Source organism: Bombus pascuorum, chromosome 12 (assembly GCF_905332965.1).
Source record: "Bombus pascuorum chromosome 12, iyBomPasc1.1, whole genome shotgun sequence".
Lineage (NCBI taxonomy): Eukaryota > Metazoa > Arthropoda > Insecta > Hymenoptera > Apidae > Bombus > Bombus pascuorum.
Window position 1 is genome coordinate 6,086,242 of NC_083499.1, and position 14,625 is coordinate 6,100,866.

At 39.0% G+C, this 14,625-nt stretch overlaps 3 protein-coding genes across 5 annotated transcripts in view; all 3 read right to left on the bottom strand.

Moving 5' to 3' along the window:
* Positions 1-10,793, bottom strand: part of LOC132912763 (protein similar) — a 36,679-nt gene extending 25,886 nt beyond the window's left edge. Inside the window, exons 1-7 of one of the 3 annotated variants that reach the window (XM_060970467.1) lie at positions 10,323-10,793; positions 3,606-3,793; positions 3,368-3,516; positions 3,088-3,273; positions 2,745-2,980; positions 2,532-2,638; positions 1,029-1,176 (exon numbers count right to left, since the gene is read on the bottom strand). In XM_060970467.1, coding sequence (XP_060826450.1) covers positions 1,029-1,176; positions 2,532-2,638; positions 2,745-2,980; positions 3,088-3,273; positions 3,368-3,516; positions 3,606-3,793; positions 10,323-10,366 — 1,058 coding nt within the window. In that variant the 5' untranslated portion in view covers positions 10,367-10,793. Of the gene's footprint in view, positions 1-1,028; positions 1,177-2,531; positions 2,639-2,744; positions 2,981-3,087; positions 3,274-3,367; positions 3,517-3,605; positions 3,794-5,271; positions 6,864-9,829; positions 9,850-10,322 lie in introns of those variants that run through there. The other 2 variants (XM_060970468.1, XM_060970466.1) reach the window with 2 other exon arrangements.
* A 539-nt stretch (positions 10,794-11,332) lies between these two features.
* Positions 11,333-11,971, bottom strand: LOC132912835 (mitochondrial intermembrane space import and assembly protein 40-B). The gene has a single exon (XM_060970621.1). It carries the CDS (start codon positions 11,969-11,971, stop codon positions 11,498-11,500), a length of 474 nt encoding a protein of 157 aa, XP_060826604.1. The 3' UTR covers positions 11,333-11,497.
* Positions 11,972-12,086: 115 nt separating this feature from the next.
* LOC132912836 (ribonuclease P protein subunit p14) lies at positions 12,087-13,014 on the bottom strand. The gene is made up of 2 exons (XM_060970622.1): positions 12,760-13,014; positions 12,087-12,384 (listed from the first exon to the last, which is right to left on the bottom strand). The coding sequence occupies exons 1-2, from the start codon at positions 12,876-12,878 to the stop codon at positions 12,087-12,089; spliced, it is 417 nt and encodes a 138-aa protein (XP_060826605.1). The 5' UTR covers positions 12,879-13,014.
* Between the last annotated feature and the right edge of the window lie 1,611 nt (positions 13,015-14,625).

A 14,625-nucleotide genomic window follows, 5' to 3' on the forward strand; every position in this document is an offset into this window, starting at 1 on the left:
TGTACAATTTTACCTGAAAGATAAAAACACGGCGAACGTATTTCAACGTATCTCGAAAAATAAAAGAACGTTATATGGATAACAGATTTCTTAAATAATCAGGCACCGTCATATTTAAATTAATGTTACTATGTACTGGTACGATGTAGTAATACGATGAGCAAAAGTCGCGTAGTTCATTGCCAGAGCTCACATAAACGCCACGTTGCGTCACAATTATCGCCGGTTGCCACTAACGAAAGCCGTTCTACGCTTCGCGGAAAAACAGCTAGAGCTTGTGCGTATCACGCACCTGGAATTCGCTCGAAAAGTAACGTACGCATTAATCACAAGTCATCGTACTAATCTCCCGATGTCCGAAAATCTGACGCAAACGTCAGAAGATGTTGCTCTCTATAGTTCTCCATAGCTATGTCAGGGCAAGAAGAGAAAAAAGGCGGATTTAACGGGCTGAAACCCTTGATTCTCGCAATAAATCCGCCTCGTAAAATGTACAGCACGGAGAAATCAGTGATAGTCAGAAGTATCTTCCGTAAACGAAAGGGGGGAAAAGAACGGACGAAATGGACATCAGATTCTGGTCGATAAATGAGATCTGTCTGCATGCAAGCGTAAGAAAAACATGCGGAGCACTTACCTTGCGTGATTAGCGGCGCGATCGCTTGGTCTGGCTAAAAGAGTTCGCTGAACGAAAAACGCGTAACCTGATGGCGGAGATAAATTGAAGATATTAAGAGGCGAGCGGAACTTGACTTCTTTCATTACGAACACGCGATAATTCTTTCGTCGCTCGAAAAAAATCACACGTTTCGCTTTCGTCATTGATCGAGGTATATCAACGTTTAAATTCCATTTAATACTCCTCCATCTTTCAGGTATAAGTTTATCGAGGGAAATTCTTGCGTAAGATAAAACCGCAAATCATACACGTATAAATAGCATGCGACACAAAAATAAGCGGAATGGAAGATACTCTGTGAGACAATCATACCGATGGACATGAACGACGAAAGATCGATTAGTCCTACCTTAGAACGTAATTCACGCAGACGACGGAAAGTGGTTTTTGCTGTTTGGTGCAGTGGATCAGGGTGGCTTGTGTCACGACCCACGCGTAGCCTCCTCGTTTCCCAAGAAATCTGTAGGCCACTGTCTCACACTGACCCTTGCTGAACACTGGAACAACGCGAAATTGGGATATCAGTGATGTTGCAAAGTCTCGTGAATCTCTTGCAAGGACTCGTACTACATCATGCGATCTACCCTATATAACTGCGCGACGTGAGGATACTGCGTACGAAACGATTCCTGGATGACGAAATTTTCGCGCTAGAATTGCCAATCCTCCCCCACCTCCAATTTCTCGCACGTATTGGGTTGAACGTGAAATTCTGATCGAGTAGGATGAGGCAATAGTGAATGTAATTATAGTCACATGGGTAGCTACAACTACGGAAAATCCCATAATTTCTTGATATCAGTGACCTTATCGAGATCGTTCATACGACAAGGAGAATTTTTTCCACGCTATCGCTACTTTCCGAGAAACCGATCAGGATTACTTGAAATTTGCACCGTAAATTTTTATACCACTCATGGGTCGGCTTATCGAGGTTTATGTGTGGTCTGAATGGTTCCTCGAAGGTTCCATTATCGCGATTCGCAGGAAGGACGGAACGCATGTGTCACTGATCCCTTCGCGTAAATCAAGGGACGAGAGACAAAATTATCGTGGTCCGAACACAACGATGCAGAATCTCAAGGACATAGAAAGATTAAATATATATGTACATAAATACGTACGATAAAACAATTAAGTTGTTAAAAAAAGATTGCATTGTTTAATGGAAGAAAAATCAAAGGAAGCTTAAGCGTTATATGATAACACGTCAGTATGTTTTGATCAGAAGAATCATTTTGTATGTTATCTTAAGATAACAAAAAGCTAAATCACGTACAAACAGTTATTGTCCTAGCTACCAATTAAATGTAGTGACTCGTAAAATATGTTAGCTCCTGAAATCTTGTTAAGAGGATCGCTGCCCTTGAAATGGTTCTTTCTACGGTGTCGTTCACCCGACCCGACATGCCCATACCAACCGACACTCTCTTCCCGCCCAACGCCTACGACTCAACCTTTTTTCCACGGCAGCCACATCGATCGGTGCCAGCGCATGACTTTCTTCCGTATTAGATGCATAACATTAGGGCGAGAAGGGATCGTAAGAGATTCTGCTCGAAACGAGATCACAAGCAAGATTTAAATCCCACCGTATAAGCGTAATTTAAAAAACGAATTCTCTTTTTACTTTTAAAGTATTAAAACATTTTTAAACGTGTTATCCAAATGTTATCGAACGTCATTTGTTATCTTTAAAATTTATATTTCGATTAATTCGACTCATAAAGTCACGAATTGAAATTCTTTGTGCACGCAGGCAAATAAAACATTTGCAGCCCGCTCCTGAAATAGCGAGTGGGTCGTGAACGATCGCGTTTATTCAAATGACTGTCAATTGGCTTCTACTCACGTGATTTAAAACATTTATCCAGAGCCAAATTATCGAGGGCGTGATAGAACTCGAAAACAGATTGTCCCACTAACTCTTCGCTGTTCCAACCCAGATATTCAGCCAATCTAACGTATGAAATAAAAAAAAAAAAAGGGCATACACAAAACATCTTTTTAACACTCGAACATCGCTTTATTATCCATAACTTTCATAATCTGTAAACGTACTCACTTTTCGTCAGTGTATGTGAACTTCATACTGAGGCTGTGCTTCGAGAGGAAAGTGTGCCGTCCCAACGGTATCTCTATATTGCTGGGATGCGGTATGGGACATCCTAGTAGCACCAACGAGGCTCCAGTATCTCGTTCATTTCCATCATCGTCGCTTTCGTGTTCCGCGTCGCTAATTTCCGATGAATTCGACACTGGATTGCGGATATATGTTAACCTACCGGTACAATGAATCACCTGACAAAAGAAAACATTGCGTAATCGATATGTACATACTGTTATATTTTTTTACACATCATACGGCAGCTGACTAAATTTATTTACCGTTGGAAAAAGCGATTTACCTTGTAGGAAGCGCTCTTTAGATTGACCTTCCTCCCTTTGCTGGTCAGTGTGCATTTAAGTCGTAGAAAAAAACTACAAGCACGCTTGTCGCTTTTCTCAGTCGGTTTCGAGGACAGGCATTCCCGCAATTCGTCGTGATCGCATGGGTGACTGTACTCGTACACGCTCTGACCCATCATGTCCATCTAAAACGAACAGAAACAGATTCCCTTAAAAAATCGGCTCTCTTTCCTTCTTTTCCATCGTTGGCAAATGCTTTTTCGTATCGGACAAACGCACCTGAGAAACACCAAGGTAATCACTGACATTCTCTGACAGATAGATCATGTTACCGTCGTTAGATAGCACCAACATGAACCCGTTTAGAGCTCTGGAGAATAATTCGTCCATGTGATTCAATGTTTCGGATTTGGTCAGTGTACCTGGAACTAAAGGAATAACGAGAGGATAGATTGATATTGAAGATTGAAACATTGTGAGTAAAGAAAATGTTGTTGAACTCAATGTAAACACTTACAGGAATCAACCACTGAGCGCACTTTCAGATACGCGATTGCTAGTCTCATAACACTGGCCTTATCTAAGTGAGATGCCTGTTCCGATGGCAATGGAAGGGCAGCAGCTAGATCCGAGAAAATGTCAGTCTCTTTGCTCCGACGGTAACGTGCAGCATCACGAGACTTTTCCTTCCTTTTCTCGTTACACCTACAGCATAAACACATGTTCTATTCTTAATGCAATCTCGTGTCTCGTTAACCCTGCTACTCTCACAATCACGTTCTTTTACATATTTTGTTCTCAAATTCTGAAATACTCTGCTCTTGGCGTTTTCGTGTTCTATGGAATTTTGCATTATTGCACGCTAAAACCAAATATTTAAACACACTTTATTCGTTACCTACGTTTTAATAATATCTGTTGAAATATAATTTCCATTTAGAAGAATGATCAAACAGTCCCCAGGAGGACAACAGGATTAGACCTTCGTCTGAAAAGTTGCCCAAGTACTTTCGCAATTTCGCTAGCTGCTTTCGAATTAAACGTGAGAAATACCTGGTAGAATAATTTTTTCCATTCTCTGTTACGTAACTTTGACACGATTGAATGACTGTGAGATTATGAGAATAACAAGCACGATACTGCATGAAGTATCGTGGGTCCTAAACGAAACAGCAGAAGTACGTTAACGTTCAATCACAGATTTACACCTGCTTCTGTGTCACTCGAAATTTGACGTCGATATGACTGATAATTATCTGTTATTTAGAATTTCGTGCCTTTTAATTGACTATAACAAATCGAGTATATATATGGAACGACGTAAATAACGGGGAGAAGGTGAGATTTACATCAAATACACGTTTTGTCACGTCTCGACTATCTCAAATGGTTGTTATCTCTTGTATGAAGTGACCTTCGAACAGTGTTCTCTCCATTCCTTGAAAATGCTATTATAGTCGTGCCATCCACGGTTTTCTTTGCTATTACGTATATACCCTTCGAAATGATAAGCCTCTTATCGACGTCTCTAGACACGAAGATTCTTTCAGAATGTCCTGGATACTTGTACGGCCATACCATCATGGAACGAAACGACCGCATTTTTCCAATCCCACGCATATTTCACTTAATTGGAAATTCATCGTTTAATCTTCGTTATGATCACTAGACTGAGCATATTTATACAACTTCGAACATGTTTTGTAACGTAACGGTAACGCTGATTAAACAGAATCACAGAACTTTAAAGCTATTATCTCGTAAAAGTAGAAACAAGGAACGGGACTTATTCCGTTCTTCGTATATTCTACATATATTTTTGCATATTACATGCATTCTGCGTACGTCAATTTCCTACAAAAAATTGACAGTCTGCTGAGCACAAACGAACGCAGGGATTATCGTAGAAGCTGCAATAAAATCCTCCAAAGAGAAACCTGTCTATAAGCTATCTTATAGCGCCATTCATTGATATTTGAGTAATCGAAAGAAAGATAACTTATTGCTTTGAATATTCGTGTATGCACTACGTTATTAGGACGAACGAACAACAAAGACGCCATTCGAATATATTCACACTTGCAATCCTTGCAATCCCAAACCCTATACCTACCATACCATAGGAGCAAACAAATAAGAAACGAAACTTCGAACCTCCGTTGCCCGGTGAACCGAGCACTTACAAATAATCCTCGAGTAGCTGTTCGTCCTCGTTGTACTCGTATTGGTAATACTCGTTTGGCAGATCCTCGTACAGGCACGGTGGCAGGACGTTTTGCCCATACGAGTAGGTGGTGTCGTACAGAGGGCAACGATCGCTTTCTGGACACTGAAGCCATCGTTCTTCGGTGCAAAAAGCAAACGGTTGAGAAAAGTAGCCACAGAATTGTCCACCGAGCCAATCCATACACGGTAGATCACTGGACGAAGCATCCATCAACGAAAATCCAGGCTGTTCAAATTGCTTGTCGTTCGTCAAGGAACCTGGATAGGGACCGTATCTCGTTGCTTTTACGCGACGACGAAAGTTCGACGAACTACTCGGCCGATAAACTCGTAACGAACAATTCGTCTGTGGCTTATCGGATTCGAAACATAGAGCCAAATCTTCGACGTCCACCGGACCCAGCTGGCAATTCTTAGCGCCCTTAGGAGGAATATTTTGCGCGCAGTCTCGAAGCTGGCTACATTGAGACTGTAGTTGAGGTTGCAATTGCTCGATAGGGATCGACGATTCCATGCACGGAAGGGAAACTTGATAAGCAAGCGTACCAACGTCCGCAGAGCGGGATTCGAACGGATTCTTGCCTTGGCCATTGTAAGAACTGTCCACGCAAGGATTAAGAGGATGATGATGATCGTCAGGGGGTTGAATCTGTGCACGAGCGAATTGGCAAGGCAGTAAGGTGGATTGATCGTCGTAGAAACTCGCGTTGTCTGACTGTCTGGCGATCCAATCGGAGCAACGACCGGGTTCATTATCGGCCAGCGTATCGATCGGCTGGACACGTGACGCGATCATCGCGCTCGATCGTTTCCGTGTCCCTTAAGAAGCAACCGGTTCGACGAGAAGAATGTGGCCAATGAAGGAAGGATGGATCGTTTGACTTATCCAGATTTTTACGATGCTCGAAACGCCGGCGCCGAGTATCGTCGTAGCCCTCTTCTTCTTCACCGTTACTCGTTACGTCGACAACCAAGAGACGACAAATAAAACTTTGGCCCGATTTTGCTTCCCCCTCTCTATGGTGTGCACCTCCTTTTTCTTCCTTTCTCTCCAACTCCTCCTCCTATGGCGTGATCTTTTTTTATCATCAACCGCTTGCTGCTCTAACTGGCCACGCGTGTTCCTTTCTTCGATTTTTTCTTTTTCTATGACGTTCCTTTCCACCACGATATAGACTGGCTCCGGATGAACCACTGCTCTCGTTCGTCTTTCCTCTTCTTCTAAATTCTCGTAACTTCTGTTAGGTTCCCTCGCTTAAATTGACTTTCTTTCCTTTCGTTTTTACAAATTTCTTGTCGTTTCGAAGACGTCTTACATGGACGAACTATTGTCAAATAGATAATACACGTATGGTCGGTTAAAACTCACGAGATCATACACGTGTCGCATTTGGTATAACCGTAACATACTCAATCCCATGGAAGACTATCCCTATGGACGATTGCACTCAAGCGACATTCTCGTGGCTCGTCTAGAAACGTACTTAGAAATCGTTCGCAGCAAGATCGAATTTTCGCTGAGTCGACTGTTCACGCGATACTAGACCCGAGAATACAAAACCTTGTTGTCTTGCACACTTGGAACGATGGCTATCTTCCGGCGATAACGATACTACCTATCGCAATACGCCAGTTTCCCTCGATTTCGTTCTCCAACGAATCAGAGCTAATCTTCCAATTACGTTAATCTCTCTTCTACAAACGGTCGACGATCAAAAAATCGACCGATTTTGACTAAAAATGTTCGACGTTTACTTTGATATCGAATGAATCGCGCAACGAGATAGTATATTAGATTAAAACGCATTACGCATTGAAATATCTGCTAGAAGAAAACACATATACTTGTAAATTCCGCATTCTTAAAATTAGACACTCGTAAAATCATCATTTCGACCTATTTTCACACGTACAATAAGTTACTACCGATTGTCCGTTCTTATCAACTCGGGGACTAACCAAGTTCAAGTATATTTGATACGAGTTTTCGAATGTGATTTTCTTAAAAACTGATCGTTATACGAAAAAATGTTATTCTATATTGTCAACTTATTTTTACCACGATTTCGAAAGCATTCTGTATATTTTTGTTCTTGATATAAATCGACCGAGTTTATTGCAAGCATTGGTCGAATAAATCAGATCGAATTAAGATAGTCAATCATCCGGATAGAGGCATATATTCTCCGCGCTTTCGCGATTTTGCAACGCGGTAGATCGTCATAGATCTAGTAGAGGAATGGGTATCACGTGCCGATCTACAACACGCTACGACAATCGGCCTTGATCGACGAAACTATGGCTCCCGCAAATGCGGAAATGATATCTGATTCTGAGTAGTTAATAATTAACACATTATTCATATGCAATATGCATTTACAATAACTATTGTTGATTGCAAATGTTCGAAGAAATGTAAAGAAGCATGTAACGGCAGCTTTCTGATTAATGTATGAGAACTATTTCAAACATTTCATAGGTGCGTGTTAACAAAACAAAAGCTTTAAAAGTCGATCAAGAAAAGTACGTGTTACATAATTTGTCTGCTTGGATCTACACAGACATCAGTCGCTTACCAATCCCTACTAACAGAATCGCTTAGAACCAAAACGACTGCACACGTTAACATAGAGAATAAATTTCTATATTGTATTATTAAATTGTGTATTGTAATAATTGCCGAAATATAAAATTATATAGAATATACTGTTCAAATTATTCGCGTATCGTTCAACTATCTCTGTGTATCACCAATAGTACACGTATTAAGAATCACAGGGAAATTTTTCGAAAATTATCAAACTAATATTATCGAAAAGATCGTAAATCGATCGATAAAGAAAATTGGTTTCTGAATGTTACCTCCTTTCGGTCGGAATTAATTTTCTGAGCATTAGTTAACGAATGATTAAAAACGAATATAGGCCTATCTTACCCAACGACACATGAATATTTTTCGCTGCTCTTAATTATTTCGATTCGAGGAAATCCGACTAAACATAATCGGGTGTCACAGAAAAATTTCTGGGAATTGACGTGAAGATAAATTGGACGTATTACAGGCGAGGTTAGTAAAAATAGCTTAGGATTTGATAATTCCACGAACATATAAACAACCTATTAATATATGGAACTAATTGGAAAAAGAAAGTTACTAGAAGGTCGCATGTCGGCTCAACGTTCGAATATATTACAATGCTGCCGAACGAAACGATGGTGTGCGTGCCTCTATCGCACCGCGCAAGAGATACATCCACACCTACACATGCATATGCTACGTATCTACGTAGCCTCAAGCAGAGAGAGTTCTCCTTTTCCTCCAAATGGGGTTACACGAAGAACCCAACTATCATTACGAATTCACGTAATAACGCGCTACTACATTCATGCACATATAAATATATGATGATACATATCTGTATATATATAGACACATTATGATACACTACGTACACAACATATACACGTAAAACGCTATACACATGGGCCTCTTTCGAACGTCACAATGATCGAGATATGATAACTAATGTTTACGTTGCCGGTGATTATTAAGAAACAATTTGGTCAATTTGTTGATCGTTTGTCAAACGAAATTAATTTATTAATGCATTTTATAAGTAGATTCTTATCAGTTAAACGATCATTCCGTAAGTTAAACAAATTTGGAAAATATGTATATCTTATATGGAAAAGCCACAAACTCGAAACACGTACACAAGGATAGCAATAACTCTTTATCTCCGTGTGGGTTGGTTTCTTTGATTATGCCGCTTAATATTAACATACATACATACATAATACGCGTAACACTAGCGCTTTTGATTTATCTGAATTTTAATGATTTCGAGAAGACGAGCTGACTATTTTTGCGATCGAGTCTGATTTATCTGTCACGTACATCGTGTACCATTTTCGCGTTAGTTTCATATCTTAGAAAAGTTACTGTGAGAAAATAAATATATGATATATGATATCGTAGTGCGCATGATATTGTGTATATGTAAATACATATACAGTAAGTTTCCATGGCAATCGCGAATTTCTAGGTTATAACTTTCATTTCCTTTTTTAAATTCTATAAGTTTACTGTGTTAAATACAACTGATGCCGTTCTAACAAAGTAAATATATACAACACGAAACTTGCCATTAGAATGAACACCTCGTGCACATGTGAAAAAAAACGAAAACAAGTACAGAGTACGATTTATGTACAATGTAGTTTGTTTTTCTAGCGCGATACAATAGAACGTACACAAAAAAGTAACGAAGTTCGCTCTTTGGCCTTAGAATGGAATTATCCCAAAGGAACACGATAACGCAAGGACATCTACATCATATGTAACATTGCTCGATTCGAGTGCATGTAATTTCCTTTGAATGACGTGCGGTTTAGATGAAAAGAAAAAGAAATCGTTATATCCCCGCCCAGGTTTTTGAGGCCCTACGGGTTTTACCGATCTAACGTGGCGGTCTGCGTAAAAACCAAAGTCTGAATCAAGTTTTGGTGAATTACCGCATTTCCTTGTACGCGAAACTTTTTTTTGATTTGATTGTCCCGCTTAAACAGTGTACGCAATCGCAGCTGGAGAACAAATGAAAAGAGATCGAATTATTAGAGGGAAGAGACGTAAAGTAATCTTGTAACGTAGGGTAGGGAGAAAAAGATATCGGTAATGGAAGAGGAACAAAAAGAGTATAAGAGCAACAGAGAGAGAGAGGGGAACTCAACTCGGGGGAAACGTGATTGCGTCAAACACGCACGCACTCACTCACGCATATGCAACGCGAAATGCGCGCGCGCGATACACTGAATTTGTCTTTGGAGTTCGTCAATTTCAAGAGCTCAACAGTGCCTGTCTACGTACAATCATGCGATCGAACAGAGTAGGATATCGTAGTTAACGGCATGCTTGAAATTTTCTCGTGAAAATTAGGAAAAATTCAGATAGAAGCAGTAATGTCCATACGGGTGCTCTGAGCTTTAATTTTTCGTACGATTCACTTACCTTCTTTTCTCCTTGTGCTTCTTCTCTTTCTTCGGTGGATCCATAGCTCGGCGAAAAATTTTAAAGAAAGTTTTCTCAGACGGTACAACACTGTGGGATAGTCTCGGTCACTGCTAAGTAACGTATTTAAGTTACAGTCCGACGCAGGCTCGTCACAAAATTCTTCGTGCTTGATTGTCTCTGCCGTACTTTGCTCGCACCGACTCTCTCGTGCTCTCCCGTTATCAAAATCGATGCACCAACATACGTTCTTCACACGGTACGCGACGTCACCTCTGCTCAGTTACTTTCATTAGCGTGATGAAACGAAAACACATTGTGCTTCTCTATCCGTACGAAACGCTCGACGAACGCCAAACTCATGGTGTGATGGCGATGATGATGACGATGGTGAAGGTAGTAGTGTAGTAGTAGTGAGGTTCGTTACAACAGTGGTGGTGGTAAACGACCGCGGCGTGGTGGTAGAGGTTGTATACACGAGACCGACTATCCCAAGGGTTGGAACGAAAGAGGGGGGGGTGGGCCGTAAAGTCGACGTCACAACACAGGTTCCATCTTTCTCGTAGAGGAAGATCGCACCGCCATCAAACGGCCGTGACGTCAACCATTTTGTTGCCGCGCTATAAAGTAGGACATTCAAAACTTGATGTCACAATAAGAAAAAATTATCTCTCTTTCTAAATTGTGCGTTACAAGTGAAAGGAGGAGGCAATAATGTATTAATTCGAGGAACTATTTATCATTTATTACATACAGAATATATACAATCGATTGAGATTTGAGACAGTGAACAAACGCGAGAAATAAAACTATTAATTGCATGTTTAAAAGTAATTTGTTTTGACTTTTAAATGAAAAATAATATGTATATCTGTCTGATGAGATTCAGATTTCTTGAAATAAAATGAAAGTTGCAGTCAAATAGATTGATTTCTCCTCGTTAGTAACATGTTGTAAATGCTGTGAATGTTGTGAATTATTGTACTAGAGGTTAAAAATCAGATGGGTAAAAAGCAACAAGATTTAGGAGTACTTTATTTTGTACAAGAATGCTTTCTTACACAACCTGTTTTTTGCAAAATTTTCAGAGATCTTCTTTCATTAAGTCTAGGTGAAAATTTACCCTCACTATGCTATGCAAATACGTTAATTATTTATTCACTGGCAACAAATGTTCACTTAACATTAGATTGTTCTACTCCTGTTTCCATACTGGATGTACGGGGTAACTCTTTTACTTTTGGTTCCAAGTGAGAATCTTTGTTATCGACCTCTAAATTTTTCTTATGCTCGTCCATTGGATCTTCGCCATCTTCCAAATCCTCCAAAGATCCTCCTTTCTTCCCATATAATGCTGGATATTGTACCATGCATGTTTGCATGGTTTTAAATGCATCATAACAGTCTGAACCTTTTGGTTCTGCAGTTGAGTAATGGAAACAAGAAAAGGCCTCACGGAATTCCAAACCACATGGTCCAGTAGCCATACCTCCCAAACATGGACAATTCCAATTAATTTCTCCGCTGGATAATAAGAGACCAGGACTTGGTTCTGGTTCTGGAAGTTCTATTTTACTAGGCGTTGCATGATCTTCCTTTGAAGCAAAGATTATAGTATCTTTACCTTCTTTATGGATGAATGGCATCATTAACTAATTCATAGAAATGCAAAAGGCAAAGATATGAACTTGTTCTTTAAGAAAGAAAATAAAAATAAATAATGTTGAATTTTTCCAAATTCAGCGTGTTCTAAATCTTTGTACTTTAATGTTGATAATTCCGACTATTTGCACTAAATGATAATAAATTTGCTGAAGCACGATGAATAGCATAAATGCAAGTATGTCCTTCGTATCTTCCAGCTACGACTAAAGCTGCTCGAAGACGTACATAACAATCATCAGTGCATCTTAGAACACATCTGTGTTCCTTTGAATCAAATTTTAGGATATCTATGGTACCCTTGGTTCCTTCTTCACCGAACAATTCTCTTATTGATTCAAGAATGTTCTTCTTTAGATAGACCTCTGTGATTTCAAGACTAGGACTATCTGGCAGTATTCTACAAATAAAAAAAACATATTCTGAGTATATAGATTTTTCCTTATAAATGTAAAGTATAGTCACTGAAGTTGTGTATAGAAGGACAAATCGCATAAACATCTACGAATTACAAATGAAAAATTATTTCATCAGATTGCACAGTAAACGCGAGTACAATGAAATCACAAAAGTAAAAAATGTAAATTATGAATGAAATAGAGTACATCTTCTTAAAATAAGATAGAGAACTGTATTTCCAAAACGCATGTACTTAATTAACTTATATTTAACTTTTTACTGCAATCTTTATCCATACAGATTATATCATTTCAAAATCTAGGTTAGGTTATATGTGTAAAGATAAAGATCTTAAAAGCTGATTAAATGTACTAACAGAGAAATGTCTAAATAATACATAGTACACACAACACTAACTCGCGACTCACATTTGATATCTACGAATTTAAAACAGAACTTCTGAAGAGCTTTCGTACAACTACTGCGGCACTTCATCCATGCCTTTCTAACAAAGCGTTAACAACGCATTGTGCGAAGAATAGATGGCGGTATCAGTCGGTGACATCGCAATTTTTAATTTCCTGATTTTGTTATCAGTGTCTGATTTTTTATAATATACTGTCATGCGTTAATTTTCAATCGGAATTATAGTAATAAGAAAAGTATACTATCTTGAAAATTATTATCTAGAAATACTTATAGGGGAATTTTGAAAGAACGATATAAGTGACTATAAACGTTATCCAATAAAATGATTGGATTTCTAGGAAATGTCTTAATGCGATTGCTAGTTATAAAATGGTTATACAAATTCAAGGCAGTCGATGAACTAGCCTTTATCCTGCGAAATTCTGCGAGACATTAGGGTGGGTGAAGAATTTATCGACATAAACCTAAAGCGTCTTATATATCAATAGTTAACCCTCATTCTATCTTTAAAATCTTATCAACTGAAAATTTCAAATCTTAATTTATAATCTCTTAATGACTTATAAGGCAGTACGTATTCATTTTCTTTTATAAAATGGTAATTTACTACATATTTCTCAATTAATAACCATCTAATACATTTAACAATGATTTCGGTAAATTCTTTAATGCGTGAGTATCTATAAATAATAACAAACGAAATTAAAAACTAATTACATCGGCAGTTTAGGAAATTATTTTAACTGGACTCGAAAGCGCAACTTCTTCGCGCAAGGTCAATGCTAATGTCAATAGCCAAGGTTAAAAGCGGTTACAAAGAGAACTTTAAACTTTCACTGAAAGTAGCTACATTTTTATGACATTTCAGTAGTTTCCTGGTTGCAAAAAAGTGAAGTTATCTTATTCATTTTTTCTTTCTCTATCTTTTACCGTATCATGGGATTATATTGCTGATATCGGAGGAGAAAAAAAAACGATCGTGCATTGTGACGTTGAACCCTAATATCGATTGAGACATGAAAGAAGAACGGAAGTACATTAGATTTCGTACTTGCTGTAACATTTACGCTTCCCTTTTGACACTCGGAACATCTGTCCTCCTTTTCTTCAATACCGACTGATTTTGACAAATCCAGGGATACATTCGAATTTGCTACCTGCGAAAGAATTGATGCTTAGGTTACCGGGTACGTTATTCGAGTGTTTGACCAATTGCGAATCCAGCGACTGGGCTGTCCAAGACCCTTGTGCTTATACTTTTCACTGTTCTACTGGGCCCTGTATACGAGGCCTTCGCATTGGCGTAACGCGACGAGAATAGGACTAGAGCATTATCCTACATAATACAACCATACAGCCCAAAAAATTTTGTTTTTTGATACAAACCTGAAAAATCCTTTTATTATTGGGATCGTCATCACGCTTTTGTTTCGCTCATCGGATTTTTGTTACTCCATGCAGACTATATAGGGGCTATAATCCAATGACGTGGAAGGGCGGAGGCACTCTCGTATAGTGTTTCACTGTTTCAAAATATTCTAAGGATGGAGAGGAGACTTTCTCATTTCTCTATAAAATTCTAAGATACCTGGCGAAAATTTGCGAGTAAAAGAATACTTTTTATTCGGCGAAGAAATGGACAAGTCAAGCAAAGAATGGTACATATACGATGGCCGGAATGTGTGGCGTAGCAACTTGCGGTGCGCTAAAAGGAAATCGCAGGAACATGTGAAAATTTACAACTCGAAAATATCGATGCGCTTTACGTGGTTACGCTCTCTGGCCATCTTTCTAGCCCCATTGCAGTTGGAGA